This window comes from Rissa tridactyla, chromosome 2, assembly GCF_028500815.1.
Source record: "Rissa tridactyla isolate bRisTri1 chromosome 2, bRisTri1.patW.cur.20221130, whole genome shotgun sequence".
In the NCBI taxonomy this organism is placed as follows: domain Eukaryota; kingdom Metazoa; phylum Chordata; class Aves; order Charadriiformes; family Laridae; genus Rissa; species Rissa tridactyla.
Window position 1 is genome coordinate 119,831,221 of NC_071467.1, and position 20,775 is coordinate 119,851,995.

Consider the following 20,775-nt stretch of genomic DNA (forward strand, 5'->3'; position numbering starts at 1 on the left):
CTGCACAGGCCAACTCATGCCGCAGTCTCCTTAGTTCCTCCATTGCAAAGGCCCCTCGGGTATGTGTAGGGAATGGCTTCCAGGCTGGATCGGTTATTCTGGTAGGACTGTTAGCAGCTGGCAGATCTCCAGTCCTTCTTTCCTGTGTCTTCATTTAATGGAAAATGTTGTGGGAGTAGGTGGGGAAGCAAGGAAAGACAGCAAAAGGGAACTGTCAGAACAACCCAGTCCTTATCCTGCAGGTCCTGGGTGGAAGAGTCTGGGTGGACTGCAATTAGCAATTGGCAGACTGCAGTTAACACCTTCATTTGTCCTATTTTCACTATATGAATAATTAGCATAATTAATGTATGTTTTGCTGTAATTCTAATATTAACCAAATACCTTAGAGAACGCAGGAACTCAAAGAAACTGGATTTTTAGTGATGAAAATGCTAGGAAGAGCCTTAAGCAGAACTGTTACAGCACCACTAGCAGTTACTTCAGTAAAATCAAAGATTCTTTTTCCCCCCTGTATAAACCTAAATATATTTTGTTCAACTATCTGTGCTGGGGTTCTAGTCTTGCAGTGATGAGAAATAATGGATTTGCTTGGGTAATCAAGACTTTGATCACCTAAAGCCTAGATTATGTTTAATATTTCCCATGCTGCTCAAAAAAAAACCCCCAGCCTACTAAAGAACAACAAATTATGTCTTTTCCTTTTTTGTGTACATGTGGAAAGTAGCCAATAGCAAGTAGCAAGCCACTTAAGGACAGATTGCAGACAGAAAATGGGCTGACTATTGGTAAGCAGCTAAGTTTAGAAGTAACCCTTCTTGCAGGAAACTGTTGGCTGTACAAGTGTTGGATTAAAGGGTGTAGTACCTGGCAGTAATTTTCCAGGAAAGCAGAGGAATAGGTCTTTTTCACAGTCTAATTTAAGAATTGTGAGAACATTCTGGATTGTGTAGAGCAAACTTGTATTACATTTTTTTGAATTTTTAACATACAGTACAAATGCACACATGAATCAAGATCTTCCATGTATGCAGTCAGTGTGCTCTTCAGCATAGCTCAGGTGCTCACGTGTGACATGGCTGCTTTATGTCCCGTTTGAATCATAAATGCAGAATCTAGATTTCATTGTAAAATGTGCTATTTTAGAAAAGAAAATATATCTTATTTACTTTAGCAACCTTAAGACAAAGTACCTAGATTCCTTAAAGAATAGAAGACTGCAGTATGCTAATACTGCAGCTTGCAAAAATTGACCATTTGGATCTTTTGCTTACTTTAAAGATGTAGGTTTCAGTTTTTAGGGGCGAAGGATGAAAGGCTGTGAATCTACCTGGAGAAGTTATTCACGATGAATGCTGGTCGCCATTAGACTTGATAGTTTACTGTAGTCCAAATTAACCAGAACAAGACTCTAAAACTGAAACCAGTTGTCAATGGCTGCTGTTTGTTGATTAGTCCCTGATTATGGCGTACCTGATGCTTTGGGTATTCAGCCTGAGCAGGAAAACATTCTTACCGTAGAAACTCCCACTGGAGACTTCCTACATTTTCATTCTTTTTCTTGGAATGGATTGGAAAGCCAGTCTACCTTACTGCTAGTTCGGGCATCTGTAAATGTGATGTATGATGCACTTACAGGTGCACAGTATAACATCCCAAGATAATCACTCTTCTAAAAGCCTAGAAAAATGTTTTGGAATGGTATTTTTTGTTAAAAGCAATAAAGGCAAGAAACTTTTAAGATAGCTTAATAAAATTATGGATGAGATGGATGTAGCACTGAACAGAACTTCAAAAGTAAGTCCATTTAATGATATACATAGGATGATGAGATTATTAATCTTCTTTAGAATCCCGTTTTCTCAAAATTATAGCAGTTTTAATGTGCGTTCATCAGTGACGTCACCTATAGCCTGTCCTTTTCTGATGAGCACAATGATCCTAATATTAAGTTACTCTCTCACAAGTTTAATGTTCAACTCTTACTGGTGTGAGAAATGTTTACAAGTTTCTTTGAATACAGTCGCTTGGCTCCTTGATGTTTCTTACCTCTTCATATATGAAAATATCCTAATGAAATTTTGGAGTTTCTTTCCTTAGTGTTATTTATTAGTTATCACTATGCACTCTTGTTCTATAAATGGAAAGTGTTTTGACTGGCTGCTTGTTTCCAGAAGAAGCTGTTTCAGGGCTGGTGTACGCTACTATGTAAGAGGTAAAATAGCAAATTGATTTGTTTTAAAATAATGCAAATTCCATTTATACATGTGCCTTGCCTTTAAGAGTAACTGCTGTATAATGACTTGAACAAAAAAAAGCTTAAATAGTTTGTCTCAAGAGGTCCTTGCTCCAAAGAAAATATTAGGAACCTGTATGATGAACTGAAGCACGTTCTGGTAGTTATTAAAACTGACTCTTCTTTATTCCTCCTAGACATAACTGCAAAAGTTTTGTAGAGGTTTTTAACACTTTACTATTTTTATTGGAGTTAAATGCAAGTGTGTAATAGCCCTTCTGGCCTAGCAGTAAATTCAACTAAGAGCATCATTGGTGCTGGCAGGGGAGCCCTGAATAGTGGTGTCCTCTAATTGTTTTGTGTTAAAAAGTGAACAAGAAATTGATTTAAATCACTTTCTCTGTTCATAGTCTCAGCATACGTGCTCTTGAAGAAATTGGTCAGCTTCTGCAGTACCACTGCTATTGAATTGTGAATATATCAGTGTCAAAGCACTTGTATTTTATTTTGTATTAAATTACTCAATTTATAGGACTATAAATATTAAAAATGTGTTAAACACAACTGTGCTTCTTCAAATTAAATTTAGTATAGATCATGTTAAACTTTTGCCAAAGGTGTGTTTAATTTACCATCTTCAGGAAGCTCTGTGTTATTTTCTTGCTTTCTGTGAGTGCTTAAAAGGGAAGGGTAGGAAGTCTTTTGCTGGTAAACTGTTGCTGCTCTGCACCAGTCTGAGCTGGTTAACAGGGTCTTTTTCCTCCATAGGTATCGATTCAGAAGGACATGCTGCTAACTTTGTTGAAACAGAACAAATTGTGCATTACAAGGGGAGCAAAGCATCGTTTGTTCAGGTAAAGTCAGTGTAAGGAACTGCTCACTGGCTGAAGACAGATAAATAGACAGCTCTGTTTATACTTCTGAATATAGATTATAGAAGATGTGCATGCTCACAAATAAACAAATTAAACCAGTCTGCTTTATTTTTAAATGGCAAGTGAGTTCATTAGTTTTGTTAAATTGTATTGTTTAAGACTATTTCCATTCTTTTGCAGACCCGCGGATCAATTCCTTTTTTCTGGTCTCAAAGACCAAACCTCAAGTATAAACCAAAGCCACAGATCAGCAAGTCAGTAAATCATGTATGTGAGTGTTTGTTGTGTCTTGGGGTTTTAATGTATTTCTGGGCATGTGTTTGTGTGATAGGGTAACAAACTGTAATCAGAAGAATAAAAATCAGCAATACTCAATTGAGCTTTATATTTAAAAAGGAGTAGCAAGAAGCCTTGTGCTCCTTAAGATGAGTTCAGAGCCTGAAAAAAATCCAGATATCAGTGGGGGTAGTTTCTCTTTGGTTCTTTTTTGCAACAATTTCAGTAGCTCCACAGTACTCATTATTGGTGCCTTGTTTAATAAGAAGAGCTGAATGGACGGGGGGGGATGAAAGTAGAAATGTGTTAGCACAACAAGAGAACATCAAACACTCCTCTTAGCTATAAAGCTACCTAAGTGGCATCATAGATGATACAAAAAGAGGATTATAGAGATTTCTTGCAAATCACAGATCTTAATAGTAGCATACATCTGTCAACACATTTCCTTTCTCTTCTAGATGGATGGCTTCCAAAGACATTTTGACTCGCAAATAATTAGCTATGGAAAGCAAATGATTGTCAACTTGGTATGCTTTCACTTTTTCTTCCTGAAAAAGCTATTGTTCTTCTAAGCAGGCTTTTGAGTAATACGGTCTCTCCTTTTTTTTTTTTTCCCCCCTTTTTCTTTCTCCCAGGTTAACCAAAAAGGTTCAGAGAAACCTCTTGAGCAAACATTTGCGAAAATGGTGAACAGCATGGCAAATGGAATGGTCAGGTACTGTGTTAAAAGTTGAGCATTGCCTCTGAGACCCACAGAGTGATCAGCTCTTTGGGAGCTTTTACCAACTGTTTGATTTGTTTGAGTTTTATTTTTATGAAGTAGCCTGCATATGATCAATGCCCCTACCTCAGAGCTCGCATTCTAAGAAGTGAGACTGTGAAGCGAATATGGGACAAAGAAAGCAGACAGACAGAATAAAGAAGGGAGCTCAGAGGCAATGGTAATGCTGGTATTGGAGTAATAGTATGCTGTGAGAACTGAGTGCTGAGTGTGAGCAAACCAGTATCGAGATAAAGGAGGAAACAGTAAGGGAACATGTAATTTAAATGTCTGGACATCTGTTGACAGTGGGCTAAGAGAGTGGAGAATGCGCTTTAATCACAGGAGAAATTCCATCTCTTTGTGGGAATCTTGAGTGCAGTAGTCAGTTTTACAACCTGCCTGTGCTTGCTTTCATTAACTTCTAGAGGGAGGGCTAGCATCCGGCTCCCACAGACACCTCTACCTTTTCCTTGAAATTGCTGTGTAGTATTGTCACTCATGTATGTCAGAGGACAAAATCCTACTTGTAAGCAATATGGCATCGTGTTTTAATACGGATTCCCTTCTGTCCAAGTATAACTAAGGAATTAGAGAATATAATCAGGATGCCCTTATAAATCCTGACATACTTGGAATTTTTTCCAAGCTTTTTTCTGCTTGTATGATGCCCTGCTGCTGCCTTCACCAGGGTATTTATAGAAAGATGTCTGTCTCACTTCTGTGTGCTGCTTTTACTACTCTTAGGGACGTGTTTGTGTGCTATTGGTGCGGGAGTGTGGAATTTTCTCTTTTTTTTTTTTTTATTAAAAAAAGACTGCTTCTCAGGTGAGCTCTTTCCTCAGTCTCACACCTAGGCTGGTATTGATAGCTTAGCTGTACAAAGCGCATGGAATTCTGTGTGCCTTTGCTATACAGTCATCTGGTGGAAATAAAGATGGAAAATTCTGTTAGGGTGTGTTTTAGTAACGCTTGTTTTTCTGTATATGTTAAAATGCGGTGTTTGTCAGCCCCATTTTCTTAATGCTGCCATAATTCTTTTTCTTTGTTAATCACTTTTGATGCCAGACTAAGACTTGAGTCTTCAGTGTATATATACCATCTTTGTTCATGCAAATAGTCTTGATAACTTGGTAAATAATAACTTTTGGATTATGAATACTTGAGGGGAGGAATGTAATGCCCTGTAATTCACAGCAAGTGTGTGTATATATAGATATATACATAAAAAAATGTTGAATCAAACACCACTCATCTAGACCACTTACCAAAAATGAACTGGCTGTTAAAATCTTGTTCCAAGTCAGTAGCTGTTTAACTTTCCTATGACAGGGTAGGTTAGCTGTTTAAACAGAACCTGTCTCAAGTTTCTAGAGAGCTGTCAAGGGACTTATGCTGCGTGTCAGCAAAGAATGTTGCATTTCAACACCTGTGTCTCTTTCAAAGTGCACTGAAGTTCCCAATGCTGTTGCTTGGAAAAGAGGAGGGCAAAAATCCTGGTGGGGAAGAAGAGAGATGAAATGAGACGCATATCCCTTCTGTACTTTGTGGGGAAAAAAGTACTAGCCAGAATGTAGAATGAGTAACTTGGAACTGAATGTGTACTTCCCCAGACTAGTACTGTATTGTAAAGAAATGTAAATGCTGTCACCATGTACACTAGGGGTGCAGCCTCAGGAGGATTACAGAGCACTGACAAAATCCACAGGTACCTGCCGGAAGCTATCTCTAAAGAAAAACAAATCGTCTGTGACTACCTGTTTCATAGATCAGCCCTCCCCTGTGAGGTTTTCCGAGACCTTCACTGCAGTGCACATGTAATCTAAAAAGATGCTTCTCTCTCTGAACAGATACGTAGCATTTGACTTCCATAAAGAGTGCAGTCGGATGAGGTGGGATCGACTTCAGATTTTGATGGATCAACTAGCAGAACAGCAAGATGAATTTAGGTAAGGCTCTGCAGTTCTTACTTCTGTACTGTTAAAATGAGACTGCTTTCTCATAGTTTCTATTGTCTTGAGTTAAGCCACGCTTAAGAAGATGCAATCATATGCATTAGTGTTTCCATATCTCTGGTCTCTTGCTGATACCACCTGCAAGGTTAAAGATCTGGTAGTGGGTAAGATGTAGAGCCCATTTTTATGTCTTAATAAAATGGTTCTGAGAATCATAGCAACCCTGCATTGTGATTCATGAGCTGCCTTTGTACCTCTGGGTAAAAGGTTAGATAAAGAAATGAGTGTGCATACAAGTGAAACTATTAAAAAAAAAAAAGACACTTTAGGTGATATTTTTTTTCATCCAAGAGTAATTCCATGTGGTGTTGACAGCAGACTGTTCTGCTATAATGTCCTTAGTGCTCCTTCCACAGGCACCTACTCCCTTTTTAAAAGTTTCTCTAATACACATTGTTTGTGGCACCAAACCTTGGTACTGGCACTGATGGTTAGCCCTTGCTAATATAAGTAACCCACAAGGAAACAAATTCTCATTCTGTTTAGTCATATAAAGTTGATTTGGACATTTAGTCTACCACTAAAAAAAAAAGCCTTAAAAAATGCCTGAAGAGCTGAAGAATAAATTGGTTTTGAGCATTTCAAATCGGGAGAAATAAGCATGTAGGTTTCCTGTACAGCAAGGATACTCTATTCTTAGAATGTATACTGAATCACAGAACTTGTTCACTGTCACCTGCCATTGGAGCCTCACAAAAGAGCCAGATTTCCTTGAAATGAAGCTGGGGGCGGGGGGGGAAGACCATCAAACAAGGTACAAAAATGAAGGCTCCTCCTCAAGATTAGGTTGGTTCTACCTTGCCTTGTTTTGTTTCATCTGGGGTGACTATTGCTTAAATAGGAACAGAAAAGTCTGAGTTCTGATATTCTTAAAAAGTAATTCTGCAACACTGCAGGAGGTAAACAAATCTTGTTTTCTGCAGCTTAAATCCAGTTGTGAAAGAACTGTCAGAAGGGGGAGATGGCTTGATGGGTTTTGGGGGTTGGCGGAGGGGGTTGGGTTGGGTTTGGTGGAGGTGTTCTGTTTGTTTTTAATTTTTTTAGAGCAATTATAGGAGATGCAGCCCTTATTAACTAGAAATGCCTACTCTTCAGCTACACTAATTATGCTAATATCAGTTCTAGGCAAAGCTTGTGGGGAGAAGGGGGAAAATGAAGATTTCATAGGTGTTATTGTCTCCTTTAATCATACAACAAATGTAAAATTTGGTGTAACAGAACTAGTTCTCTCAGAATGACAGAAATGGGTCCTGTTAACACAAGGTTGATCAAAGTAAATGCATATGCTTCTAAGGCTCTTGATTTTAGTACTGCATGACTCTAAGACTTTATCATTTTAAAATGCTGTTCAGTAACAGTGGATCATGTGCTGGTTCACATTCAAAGTTCATAATTACATAATGGAGTAGCTTAATCTACAGAATATGATGTGTAAATTTTTAGGCAACTGGAAGTTTAATGCTGTGGCAGAAGAACAAGTGTAGCTCTGTCCCGTTCACACATCAAACCAATAACTTGATTGGTGTATTTATTTTATCAGCTCAGTTATCAGAATACTTGCACACAATTCAGTATTTAAAATGAGCTGTTTGTTAGCAATTACTAGAAACACCTGGTTTAGTTGATTAAAAAGACTGAGGTAACAATTAGCATATGCAGTTGGAAGAGGGAACATCTGGTTCCCCCAGATGTTCACATCATGGAGAGAAGAATAAGTGACAGTAGCAGATTTTCAGTAGTGGCCTTCAAGATTTGACAGCTGACAGCTTATATGACTTTCTAATGCACAGCTGACCGGATTGAACCCGGTGACCAGGTACATACAATTCTGGTTACTTCTGCTGTTAACACTCTGCTAATGATCTTGGTATCTGTGGAGCTAGGACCCTATAATAACTGAAAAGAATAAAATGCAAGTCACTGATTTTGCACCAGAAACTGTTCTTCCCAGCGGCATATAACTCAATATTGCTGGTTGGCTGTCTAAATGATAAAAGTGAATGCTGCCCTGAGATTACTAAATGTTCATATCTTGATGTCGCTTTTCAGTATGGGCAGGGAAGAATTCAGGGAGGCTTCAAAGTTGAAAGCCTAAGAAGTCTTTGTATGCTCAAAACAATTGTGTTTTGGTTGCTAGAATATTTACTTCTGAAAATGTGTGGTTTATATGTACTATTATCCACAAATACTAAGGTGGACTGTATGTGTTAGTTATTTTCTAGTTGATTCCGATGGCAAAATTGTGACTCAGCAGGAAGGAATATTCCGCAGTAACTGCATGGACTGCCTTGATCGAACTAATGTGATTCAGAGCTTGCTAGCACGCCGATCTCTTCAAGCCCAGCTTCAGGTAAATATTTTATTCTTGTTTAACAAACTGGAAGAAGAAAGAGGCTTTCTGTTTGGAATGGAAATGTAATTTTAACACTTCAATACAGCTTGCATATCTGAGCAACTGTACTACTTTCTTGAAATGTATTGGCCAGACTCTAGTTTAATAAATATAGCTTTTTCTGAAAGCAAGTCCTCTTTTTCTAGTGAACTACTAGTAAGCTTCAATGTACTTTCTGTTTTAGAGGCTAGGTGTTCTGCATGTTGGACAGAGAATTGAAGAGCAAGCAGACTTTGAGAAAATCTACAAAAATGGTAGGCCATTTACAGAGTTCAAACAATCACTTTTTCCTAAACGGAGTACATAACTTCCTTAATCTTTCTTAATCTTTTCCTATTCGCAGCATGGGCTGATAATGCGAATGCTTGTGCCAAACAATATGCTGGAACCGGTGCCTTAAAGACGGATTACACAAGGCAAGTCAGCCTTTCTCGTAAAGGCCGCCTGGGTTTTTGGGCATGTTTGGGATTTTCTTTAAGTCTTCATACCTGAGAAGGTTATTAATTTGGGACTTAGACCATTAATGAGTTTTTTGGTGATTCAACTTGTAAAATGTCACACTAAAATTTACAGAACACCACCATTCTTCACTGTGTTTATATGAAAGGAGAAAAGGCTACCTGGAAATAAAACCAAAAAGTGTGCCCCTTCAAGGCACATTTATATTGTGGAATGGAGAGAAGTGTCATTTTACTTTCAGACTTTGTTAGAAGTATGTGCAGCAGTAATGCAGAGGCAGCACTAGATAAACGTATTTACATGCAGGTATTCATCAAACATAGTACACATTTGGGCAGTGAAAGAACTTCAAATCTGAAATTATCTTCCTGATTTTATAGATCAATTTCAAATATTTTTCAAAACTTTTTCTTGCAGAACTGGGAAGAGAACTCAGTGGGGCTTAATAATGGATGGCTGGAACTCATTAATACGTTACTACAAAAATAACTTTTCTGATGGATTTAGACAAGTAAGTTAGGCTTTTAGCTGTGGGGAAATGGATTTGATAAACACTGCTGTGCATTTTAACTCTTGCTTTCTGTTTCTTGTCCAGGATGCGATTGATCTTTTTCTTGGGAATTATTCAGTGGATGAAGTAGAACCCGCTAGTCCTCTACATGTCAAGAAAGACTGGAAGTTCTTAGCTGTGAGTATGGAGACTTTACACGTGATTGTAAAAACACATAAAACCAACTTTTTAGTTGCTTGCTTCAAATGACTAAATAGAACTTGTCTATTTAGCAATGAAGCGTTCCCTATAATCTGGTTATGTTTCTGTGATACCTGCATATAGGACTAAACCCAAACTGTTTCCTTGACAGAAAATGGAGTCCCACTGAGGTATTGAAAAAACTGCTGCTTGCTTCTTTTTTTTAAAAAAAATCTGCTTCATCAAGTTGAAAGGGAGTAATTCTACTAGTCACCATCAATGACTGTTTCCTTCTGCAGAAGAAACTTGTGAAGATCTCTTCTCATACTTCATGCAGAAGCAGACTGTAACACAAAAAACTTTTTTTTTTTTTTTCCCCCTCCCTTCTATTTTGTGAAATGGGATTTGGGGACATAATGGGTTTAATTAGTGGCTGGTGCATTTTTTTTTTTTAAAAACTAAACACAAACCTCGACCTATCTTTTAATAGATGTATTTTAATTCTTAACCCAGTTATTGAACACACTCTTCCAAATTTTGGAACTATTCAAAATTTTAGTTGTACCTTACAGGGGGTGAATTGGCAATTAAAGCAACTTTATTGCAAAGCAAGTAAAGAGCTTTTTAGCCTATCTGAAAGGAAATTAAGGAATATATGTGCTACTATATTAAATGATTATTCTTTTTCTCTTTTCTCAGTTGCCTATCATTATGGTGGTTGCTTTCTCCATGTGCATTATTTGTTTGCTAATGGCTGGTAAGTCACTATTGAGTTTTAGTTTCACAAAATTAACTTGCTTGTGTGTGGGCTTCTGGAAATGGTTACCAGAAACTATCCAGTATAAAATTGCTTCTCAGTCATACTAAAAGGTGTCTGAGCGTGGCTCTGGACATTGTGGGTTAGCACTCTTTTATTAATATGGAAAAGCCTGAGGTACTAGAGAAAACAACGTTAAGTCACTTAAGGGGCAGTTAATTGCCCCCCAGGTTTAGTTGCCCCTGAGTAGACATCTAGCTTTATTACAGGCTGGAGGAATTCCCAGAAGAGAATACCTACCTAATTCTGCGCAGAAGTCAGACAAGTCCGATATAGGCATAAGCCTGTTGTGATAGATGTCCCCGTAATCTCAGTCTGTGTTGGGAGTTGTGAAGGTTTTTGCCTTCTGCTTTTTGCCTTGAATTTTCTAACATTATTGCCAGCAGAGTTCTTGACTCTGAATTCTGTAGCTGTGTGTTCAAAATACTCTAGGAGCTGTGTGGCAAACACAGTTTTCCTAGGTAAGGAAATTGAAAAAGAAAAGACCCCAGTACCCATGAAGGACTTCTAACTTCATTTGACAGCAGCAGAGCTCTGAGAGATGGCTTGAAATATTTTGCTCTCGTACTAAAAAAAGTCTGGTAATCGGAGATAATGAACTAAAATGTTTATCTGATTCTTAACAGGTGATACGTGGACTGAGACACTGGCCTATGTGCTTTTCTGGGGAAGTGCAAGCTTTGGAACTTTTGCTATCATCCTTTACAATGGCAAGGATTTTGTAGATGCCCCCAAGCTGGTCCAGAAAGAGAAGATGGACTGAATTTGTGTGTGTGGAAAGCGGCTTGGTACTGAGGATTCCTCAAGCCACACTTGGAGTCTCTACTGACCTGCTTTCCACACCGAATAGTGGTCTTTTTAACATTCTTCCTTGGCAGCAGGGGGGTTGGGGGGGGAGAAAATCATGTCCTGTGGTGGTAGCTTTCAACTGAGACCTGACTCGACAGTCAGTTGCAATGGTCTTTGGAATATTGCATTAGTGGAGAGGGCTCCGTTCTTACTGAGGTAATGCAAAGATGAAAGCCAGCTTTTTGGTGTCTGGAATGTTTTAGGGCGTAAGTGGACTGCTTAAACTCATAGTCCACCTGGGCTGTTTCAGCTGAATTTTTGGTCTCTGTCTTGACAGGAGAGAGCTCTGATGCTGTTCATGTGTCAAAAAATCCCAAACATTGAAGCATTAATAATAGAGCTTCTAATTGTGGTCTCTGAGCAAATATGGCTTCATACCAATAAAACGTCTAGTTCCATGACTTACAGCTGGATTACATTTGTTGTGATAAAGTCCATGTTATGGAGTCCTTCGTGCATATTTGTGTGTGGATTCTAGTCACTAAATATAAAAGATTTTTGAATCCTAATGCTCCTCTAAAATGAGCTTTTTGTCCTGTCTTGTTTATCTAGGACTGATGCAATATTCTACTAATCATTGTTTGGGTGAAAGGACGGTGTAATTGGATGTTCCTGAAGTTGCAAATGTCTTGCACTGTTTCAATACTACAGTCTCCAGATGACGATTCATTAGTTAGCAAGTTAAAATATAGAATTTTCTTTCTAAAGATGTAAATGAAATCAAAGAATGTAAAAATCCTTTGCAGTGTTTATTGAACCTTCCTTATGCTAAAGGTCCAAAGTATTCCATTACTTTAAGAATGGGTCACAACGTAAAAGGTGAACTTCATATTGTTTTGCTGGTCGGCTGCTTCTATTCTTGGTTATGTTGAAATAATTTATGGAAGAAGGAATAACAACGTGAGCAAAAAGTGTTTACTCTCAACTCCATGTTTGCACTTGGGAGCAGCAGCTTGCTTTTCATGCATGATACTGTAACATGTTCTTTAAAAAAAAAAAAAGGAAAAAAAAAAAGCTACAGAATAATTTGTGCTGGTTAATAATAAATGTGTGTCTCTACATTTAGTGCTTCCAAGCTGTATAAAAATAAGTAATCCTAATCAAGGACCAATTTTAAACTATTTTGTCACTTATTTTATATGGTTTGTTCAAAACCAGACATGGAACTTGCTTAAGGCGCTGTGCATTGTTTAATATTTCCTGTAAGTACAGCTGTATATTCAGATTGCGATTATAAAATTTAAATGGGGGGGAGAAACATGTAGAATACTAGGACTAGCACAGTTGTCACTATTGAAGCTAGAACACAGAACACTGATGCTCCAGTGTTTCCTTGTGTTATGACTGAAAATATGTACAGATTTTTGCAACTGTTTAACTGTTCATTTTAACCTTGAATGTTTCTGGAGGCCTCTCTAGGTTTTGTGTAAACATAACCTGTTCATAAGCACTAGTACTTGCAAAGTATCTGTTTGCTTCTAGATGCTGTAATGGAAATGCCAGTTGACCGCTAACTGGAAAAATCCTCTAACTTAAAATTTTCAAAGGTGAACTCCATTATGGGCACAAAGTACAAGAAGATCATAGACTCGGTATTTGAAAGTCATGGTTTTGATGGCTCACTGGCAGGTGGCGTTTGAAACTTGGTTGGGTTGTCTTGCAGTCTGAAACTAAATCTTGGTATCTTTGGTGAAGAACTTGTTGCAGCAAAGACCAAACTTGAATCGCTAATAAAAAAGGTTTGTAAGACATAGGATAGTGTAGGTTTTAGAAGTTGGAAGGCACCTGTATTTCAGTGCTTTGCAAAGAGTCTGTACTTCTAAAATCACAAACGGTGTACTTATAAATGACAATAAAATGTTCAGCTTTTCTAGATATACTGTCTGTGGTGTGTTTTGTGCTTTGGAGTGGACTTTGCACAAATTGTTCCTTAGGAGCTATTTGTTACCAGAAGGATGGTTTGGTTTTGTCTCTGCTTGTTGCCTGTGAAGATCTGGCGCTGTGCCCAATGTAAGAGTTACCATTAGTGTCACCTTCCACTCTTCACTGCCACCTCTGTATCTCAGTCTGAGAGCGACTGAGAGCGACTGAGAGCGACTGAGAGCGACTGAGAGCGACTGAGAGCGACTGAGAGCGACTGAGAGCGACTGAGAGCGACTGAGAGCGACTGAGAGCGACTGAGAGCGACTGAGAGCGACTGAGAGCTTGCATTTCTCTGATGCATAATTTTAAGTAGTGGTGGCTCTTTACTTCTTCCCTTACCAGGCTGCTTCAGGGGTTTTTATTGACCACAGCAAAATGTGCTTGCCATGAAAATTAAAGCTGTTGTCTCCTTTTCCCTCTCTCAGTGCAGGCACCCATCAGCTCTTTTTTCCGTTGTATTGTGTGTTAGACAGTTGCATTAACTGATCACAACTCGAGCTGTCTTTGCCCAAAATACTCTTAAAAGATTGGTGTATTTTAAATTCATGGGGCCTCACTAGCTGACCAGGTTCCCCTACACTGACAAAATTATTACTGTTAAAATTGTGCATCCTGAAGCTGTTTAAAGAAATGAATTACTTAAAGGCTGTACTTTTTTTTGTTTGTTTTGCTTGGATGCTTTTCTTTTTGGAAGCTAAGAGTGGGTTTAAAAATCAACTACTTTACAAAAAAAAAAAAAAAAAACCAACAAAAAAATACTTGGAACTGCTTCTGCACTGTCAAATCTGAAGACGAGCTTGGCTTCCACAGCCTTTTATGCGTAAACCCCCCACTCGCCCCGCAGCCGCCGCCATCTCCCTCCCTCAGCGCGGCCCAGCCCCGCAGCGCGCAGGCGCCGCCCGGCCGGGGGAGGAGGGGGGGCCGCTGCTCCCGCCCCTTCCGCCCATTCATCGCTGGGGACGGCGGCCGCTTCCTGGCGCCAGCGGCGAGGTGCGGCGCGGCCTGCTCGGAGGAGGCCTCGTACCGCCCGCGCCTCGGGGCCCTCCCGCCCAGGGGCTCTTCCTCTCCCCGCGGGGCGGCCGCCGGTCCCAGCCCGAGGCCGCCCGGCCGCAGCGCCGGCCTCCCGCCGCCATGAAGCTCGTCAGGTGAGCGGATGGAGGCGGATTGACGGCCGCCGCCGCGGCAGGGAAGCCCGCGCCCTCAACGGCCGCCGCCCGCGCCCTCAACGGCCGCCTCCCGCCGCGCTAACGGCCGCCTCGCGGGCCCCTTCCCTCACCCCCGGCCGTTGGGGCGGGCGGCAGCGGCCGCCTGCGGACCCCCCGGGGGGGCGGCGGTGGCGGCGGCGCTGGGCCGTCCGTCTTGCAGGGCCGGGCCGGGGGGTCAGGCGGCGGCGGGGACCCGGGGCCCACGCAGGTTCCTCAGTAAAACCACCCGTTCCGGGGGGTGAAAAAACCAAACACCCAGATTGGGTTAGAATTACCTTCCTGAGTTATTAACAAGCTCCGTAACGTTTCCTTCTTGTACAGTAGTGGCCGTTTGGCCTGGAAGCAGGGTGCCAGGTTCAACATTGTGTCTGTCGAGTGTCCCCGCCCCTGGTGGTGAGGTGGGACCCGGGGTTTGTCCGGGTTTTTGTGTCTTGCTCTCATGTAAGGCCTCAGTCAACGTCTCCAACAGAATCCACGAGCTCTGGGAACGCTGTCTTTGGAAGCTCAGGATGTGTGAATACTTGGTGCTTACTGGTTTTCTGTATCAGGATGTTAAACATGTAAGGCTTTATGTAGGCGTGAACAATTTCTTTTTTTTTTTTTTAATTTCTAGGTTTCTAATGAAGCTGAGCCATGAGACTGTGACCATTGAACTGAAGAATGGGACACAGGTGCATGGAACTATCACAGGTATGGCGGGATGGGACACTACGGCATAGTGTCGCCCGTTACCTTTCTGCCAACAGCTGGCAGCTGTAGTTTGGACTGAGCTTTTTTGTTTCGTGCTCCCTCTTGTGGGGACCTTTTCTGTAAGACGCGGGAGGTGTTCTTTGTAATTCTCATCTTTATGTGCAAGCTGAAGGCGTGCTTGTTGTGCAAGAACCTGGATGTTTGCAGAAGTCGCTGGGAGGCAGTAAATTCACTGTAGTCCTGGGAGCTCCCAGCCTGACTGCAGGCTTTGCTTACAAACAGGCTTGGGGTCGAAGGAAGTAAAACTTTTCCAAACCGTTGGCAAAGCTGGTGTAAGCGTGGTATTCTCGTAAAATTTTGGCAGCACGGTAACGCTGGTGAAGTAGTTCTGCTACCATATCAAACTGGTAGTGGATATGCAGCTAAATTTCTATAAGGTCTTTCAGTACATCTGACTTTCATTTGTGAAATTGTAATAAGCTATAGTCACACAAAAACCTTACAGATGAATCACCAGAAGAGGGGGAACTTTTTAAATGGTAGTACAGATAAATGGCAAATGTTAAGTGTTGATATAGTCTTAAATGGGTTAAACTGGGCATAGGCAATTTTAATCTGAAAAACAATTATTTCTGTCGAGGGTGGTTTTGCTCAGCTTAAGGTGAACTTCGGTGGAAGTGTATCTTTGCATATACTTGCATTGAGTTCATGAAACTGATTTGAAAACAGATAGCTTGATACAGGTCAGAAAGGAATCCTGGTGTCAGGAATCTGGTCCCGTGCTGTTGCCAAACGTCTGTGATATAAGTTTGTGAGTGTTATTGTCTTGCAGGTGCTTCTTTGTGTCACTGAACTGATAGGTGCAGGAAAAGCCCCAATTGTTCATTATGTGGTTCTCATACGTATTGAAAAATGTGCAGACTGTTTGGTTTGCTTTAATACTATTAGTGAGGGATATTGTTCTGAGAACATTCATGTTGGCATTACTTTAGAGACAACCTGTTATGTAGGTGGGGCACCATATTTAATGACACAAACCCTTACGGTTAAGTTGATGAAGGTGCTTGATCTCCTTTCCTTCACTCACCTCAGGCTACTTTTAGAAGCTCTTCTGCCCAGACACTGTTAAAAAAAATAAAATTCAAACTTGGCAGACTTGTATTCCAGGGGACTGCTTAGGTGCTTTTTTGGCCAGTAGCCATCTGCTGAGATTTGGCAGTTAAAAACTGACATTGTTTTGCAGCCGGATCTATCATCTTTGATTAGACCTGAATGCGCTACCCCAGTATCTGATTGCAGCATGCTCTGTTGCACCCAGCTAGGTAGGAAGCAAACAAAAACTGCTTGTCTCCTGACCTCAGTGCTCCTGCAGGCTTAATTGTTGAGTAAATTCTCTCTCATTTTCTGCTAAAAATCTCTAAAAACTTTGAATGGGATCCATATTTCTAAAATTGACAGTCTTCCCTTCACACTGGTGTGTGAACCGTGTTCATAATTGCTATGCTGTCTGCAAATTGTATAATCTCCTCTTCCTCGTGGTATGTCGGCTAGAGCAGGCTTGCTGAAGAGGCGGGTTTAACGTAATGCATTAGGGAAACCAAGGGGACAGGTCAGGTGGAGTGCAGGTGTCGGGAGAACTGTGTAAAATCTAGAAGTAAGGGGAGAGGGCAGAAAAATATATGGAATAAACACAGCACAATTGGTTCTTCTGGTTCTGGCCTGCTACTCACGTTATTTACATAACATATTTACATATAAGACATCTTACAGTATGTCTTTCCATGCTTATGAAATGAAACAGTGATTATTTTTACCACAAAGAGTTGGTGGTACAGAAGTTTGAACACACAAAAGATTTTGCTCACGTGGGTGCTCTGTGACTGAATTAGCAGGTGTTTGTAAACTATCTTTTACCTAAATTTTTGATCTGAAAAAGTTACTCTCATTTTCATCTTCATAGTTTGAGCTCAAATCCCATGCAAGACTTGTGATATGCAAAATAAAAATTAATATAGGGTGCTTTTTTATACTTTTCAGGGCTGTTATTCAATATGTGCATTCAACTGAGACTTTATTCTAGTTTTGGATTTTGTGCTTAGCACTGCCTGGTGGGCACAGTACTGACTGCATACAGTTCTTACGCACTGGCTGCTTACAGAGCCTGTAACCACTGTGATTGTTTCTAGTGTATTTTACGTACTTTCGTAGAAGGTATCACACTAGTATTAGATGTATTTTATCAGAAAATAAATGCTGCTTTGGCAGTTAGAGGTTTTTCTAAGGCTTACAGAAAGAGGAAATGATCGGGGTTATTTTTCCTCCTCAAGGGTTTGTTCTGCTTCTTTTTGAAAGAGTCAAAAGACTAGAATTGGACTTCTGTAATAAGCAGTAGTTCATTTGTTATTCAAAGGAATTGTTTTAATCATTTACAAAATCACTACGAAGGCAGCAATTAATAGATTAGGGAGCGTAATTTGGGATAGAAAGACATGTTGTTTCCTTCAGTTAGAAGCTTAATTAATGAATGGCAGAAGCAGGTGTTAATGAAGCACATCCATACTTAAAAATAGCCAACAAGGGACCATTTGGTAGGCGTTCATGCCTGAAATTAGACTTGTGCTGTTTCAGGAGTGGATGTCAGTATGAATACGCATCTCAAAGCAGTGAAAATGACGCTGAAGAACAGAGAACCCGTACAGCTGGAGACGCTGAGTATTCGAGGGAATAACATCCGATACTTCATTCTGCCAGACAGTTTGCCTCTGGATACCTTGCTAGTGGATGTGGAACCAAAAGTCAAATCCAAGAAGAGAGAAGCAGGTTAGTTTGTGCTTTCCCGGTCTGTGTTTATTCTGCCTTTGTGTGCATTTTAGTACTCTGAATCTGAAGGTGTCTGATGTGAATGTCTTAATATCTGCGTTTGGTAGCTAATTCTTTCATCCTGGAGGGTTTGGTACTGAACTGGCTAGGTCTGCCTTGCCCACCTTCTTAACCTCTGTAGAGCTTGCTTTCATGTGAACCTATGCGTATGGCTTTTCATACATCTGTTTTTAAAAATGATAATGTTTTTAAGCTTGAATAAATCTTTACCTATCACAGTCTCTGCATTGACACCAGAGATTTACATTTCCTCTTCTCGAATGTCTGCTGTGTTTCCCCAGTTCGTCTGGGGAACTTCACACAGCCTAATGAGAAAGTACAGAACAGCCTGTTAAAGCTGAATGCTTCACTGAAATCTCGCTTGATTGTGGATTAAAAAAAATCTGTCAGAGAATTGAATTTGAGAGACCTTCCTGGAACTTTTTTTCCAAAAGGTTGTTGAAGAAAAACCTGTTCCTTGGAAGCCTGACAGTTCAGAGAGTAATTCAGTTTTAATCCACACTATTAAAGATTAATATCCAGTAAAACCCAGAAAATCTGTGGGTTGTCTTCAGGCAGTATATATTTTGCCCAACAGCTAATTTGTGTGTTTTTAAAATGGTAAGTTTCAAGTGAAAGCTAATTGTGCTCTAAAATGATGTCATATCATTTCTCCTGCAATTAGCGTTTTAAGTTTTTGGGTCTGTGGTTTGTGACTGTGCATATGTTACAAATTGGTGTGCTTACCTTACTGAAATGATAAGAGGAACCCTCAGGTGCGTGCATCGCTAAGTACAAGTGTTATGGCTGCTGTCTTTATAGAGAGTAAGGGTAAAGCTCCTGGAAGTGTTCTGCTCCCCTCACATCCATTAAAAATGATCTGACTACATGGAGAAATTGGAGTATGGTTGGATTACTTTTTTTTGAACCTCACGATGTGATGTGAACAAGAACATTTCTTTTTAACTTTGAAGAAAGAAGAGGGGCTGTGATAGTGCTATTTACCTCGGTTTAATACTCGTTGCATCTTTGCTGTACCGAAGCACTCATAGACCGCAGCTGCGTTTGTGATGCATTTTACCTTAATCTGTAAATGCCCTTGGGCTTCAGAAGCTTGTAACTCATGCTCTGTCCTTGGCAAATGAAATTGTCAGCGGAAGGCAGGATGCTGGCTGAGAGATGTATGTGGCACGTGTGCCTTGGGTCTGAGTGCGCTGGCACTTAGTGAACACGACTCTCTACTGATGCATGTAGATGCTGTCATCGTTGAGTCGGTGTTGATGCTCCCGTGTGTTTTACGAAGAGTCAATTTATTGCCAGCAAAACAAATGACGCCTTGTTTCTCACTGTGCCTCTGCTCGTTCTGTTGTTACTGCGTTTCTAATCTAATACCATCAGATGGAACAGAATAATTATTGCAGCCTGCTTCTTGAATGCGTATGCCACTGTGTGTCTCTTGCCCAGCCCCACTTCCACAGAATTTTAAGTTTCTTGGTATCTTTTTAACCAGTAATTTCAAAAGTTTGTAGGGTAGCCTTGCAACGTGATGAGACAGATTGTATTTCTTTAGCAAAATGGGGTAAAACGACACGTTATCACCATATGGATCATATAACCTGCAGCAGTTGCTTGCAGCCTGAATTCTGTGATTCTGTCTTCCCTTTATCATTACGTAGCAGTATTTAAAAGTAGGAGCACACAGCCAAGACCTTGGCGTGAGAATCACGTCTGAAATTGGCAGAGGCGTCATTGGAAACAGCAGGAGCTGTTTGGTGCTGGGATCCTTTCAAAATGCTGCCCTTTCACATGGTGCCTGAGCTTGCGAATCTCACAGTGTGTTAAAACTCGCATTTCCCTTTAGCAGAGCACTTTATAAACCACAATGCGAGCTGTGGCAAAAAAATATATCTTTTCCACTGTGATGAATAGTAACAGAATACTCTTGTCTTGCATATGCTTTTTCTGATGCCTGAAAAACTAGATTTTATCAAAAAAAGGAACACAAAACATGTGTCAGACTTACAGCATTTGGAAGCAGCCAACTGTGATGCTATATCCCCTTGTTTTCTGCAGTCTATGGAAATCATATACTGAAAAACCATATGCAAAAGATGAAAATATTGTCTGAAACTTACTGAGTATTAACAGACTTAATATCTGGCTTACTGCTTCCCCATGATGAGACATTATGTTGTTTATGCTTGATAGAGAATGTTTTACTCAAAATGGGAGTATTCCTGGGTCTCACTTGATTTATCCTTTTTGTTTCATCTGCGAAGTTGCTGGAAGAGGCCGTGGCAGAGGCCGTGGCAGAGGCCGAGGTCGTGGAAGAGGAAGAGGGGGCCCAAGACGATAACTTCTCACCACGCAACTGCTACCAAATTCTGGGCAATTTCGGATATTTTTTTGTACAGGTCTTGTTTATGGTATCCATTTTTAATAAACTGAAATGTGAAAAAGTTGTCTTTCCTTTGTTAGTGAAGTCTGGGGAGGGAGGAATGTCCTGTTTCTAGAGGCTGCTGCAGACTAAGCATGTCTTGGTGGTGGTGGTTGTCATTGTCGACGTTGCACCCCCCCCTGAAGGCTGTACAATTACATCCTGCTTTTTGCCCCAGAGCAAGAGACTTGTGTTGGTGTGCTTTAGTGATGTTTGTTTGAAGTTAATCCCTCTTTTATAAGGCACTTGCCATCTTCTAATGGTTACATAGTTAAGACTATGAAGAAC

General features: G+C 40.4%; 2 protein-coding genes across 3 annotated transcripts in view; both read left to right on the forward strand.

Annotated features, from left to right (window-relative positions):
• SACM1L (SAC1 like phosphatidylinositide phosphatase) overlaps positions 1 to 13,248 on the forward strand; it is a 31,993-nt gene extending 18,745 nt beyond the window's left edge. For both annotated transcript variants that reach the window (XM_054191026.1, XM_054191027.1), the window contains exons 8-20: positions 2,114 to 2,215; positions 3,005 to 3,090; positions 3,292 to 3,378; positions 3,849 to 3,917; positions 4,026 to 4,105; positions 6,001 to 6,099; positions 8,377 to 8,515; positions 8,742 to 8,811; positions 8,901 to 8,973; positions 9,434 to 9,527; positions 9,612 to 9,704; positions 10,407 to 10,464; positions 11,151 to 13,248. In XM_054191026.1, coding sequence (XP_054047001.1) covers positions 2,114 to 2,215; positions 3,005 to 3,090; positions 3,292 to 3,378; positions 3,849 to 3,917; positions 4,026 to 4,105; positions 6,001 to 6,099; positions 8,377 to 8,515; positions 8,742 to 8,811; positions 8,901 to 8,973; positions 9,434 to 9,527; positions 9,612 to 9,704; positions 10,407 to 10,464; positions 11,151 to 11,287 — 1,187 coding nt within the window. In that variant the 3' untranslated portion in view covers positions 11,288 to 13,248. The remainder of the gene's footprint in view (positions 1 to 2,113; positions 2,216 to 3,004; positions 3,091 to 3,291; positions 3,379 to 3,848; positions 3,918 to 4,025; positions 4,106 to 6,000; positions 6,100 to 8,376; positions 8,516 to 8,741; positions 8,812 to 8,900; positions 8,974 to 9,433; positions 9,528 to 9,611; positions 9,705 to 10,406; positions 10,465 to 11,150) is intronic.
• A 988-nt stretch (positions 13,249 to 14,236) lies between these two features.
• On the forward strand, positions 14,237 to 20,509 carry SNRPD1 (small nuclear ribonucleoprotein D1 polypeptide). The gene is made up of 4 exons (XM_054191032.1): positions 14,237 to 14,441; positions 15,115 to 15,191; positions 17,820 to 18,011; positions 20,330 to 20,509. Exons 1-4 carry the CDS (start codon positions 14,428 to 14,430, stop codon positions 20,404 to 20,406), a joined length of 360 nt encoding a protein of 119 aa, XP_054047007.1. The 5' UTR covers positions 14,237 to 14,427; the 3' UTR covers positions 20,407 to 20,509.
• The last annotated feature ends 266 nt before the right edge of the window (positions 20,510 to 20,775 follow it).

Bases quoted from the DNA above. Each gene is read 5' to 3' on its own strand.
- SNRPD1 (XM_054191032.1), top strand. The intron at 15,192-17,819 runs GTATGGCGGGAT...GTGCTGTTTCAG, and splicing joins GGTGCATGGAACTATCACAG to GAGTGGATGTCAGTATGAAT. The intron at 18,012-20,329 runs GTTAGTTTGTGC...TCATCTGCGAAG, and splicing joins ATCCAAGAAGAGAGAAGCAG to TTGCTGGAAGAGGCCGTGGC.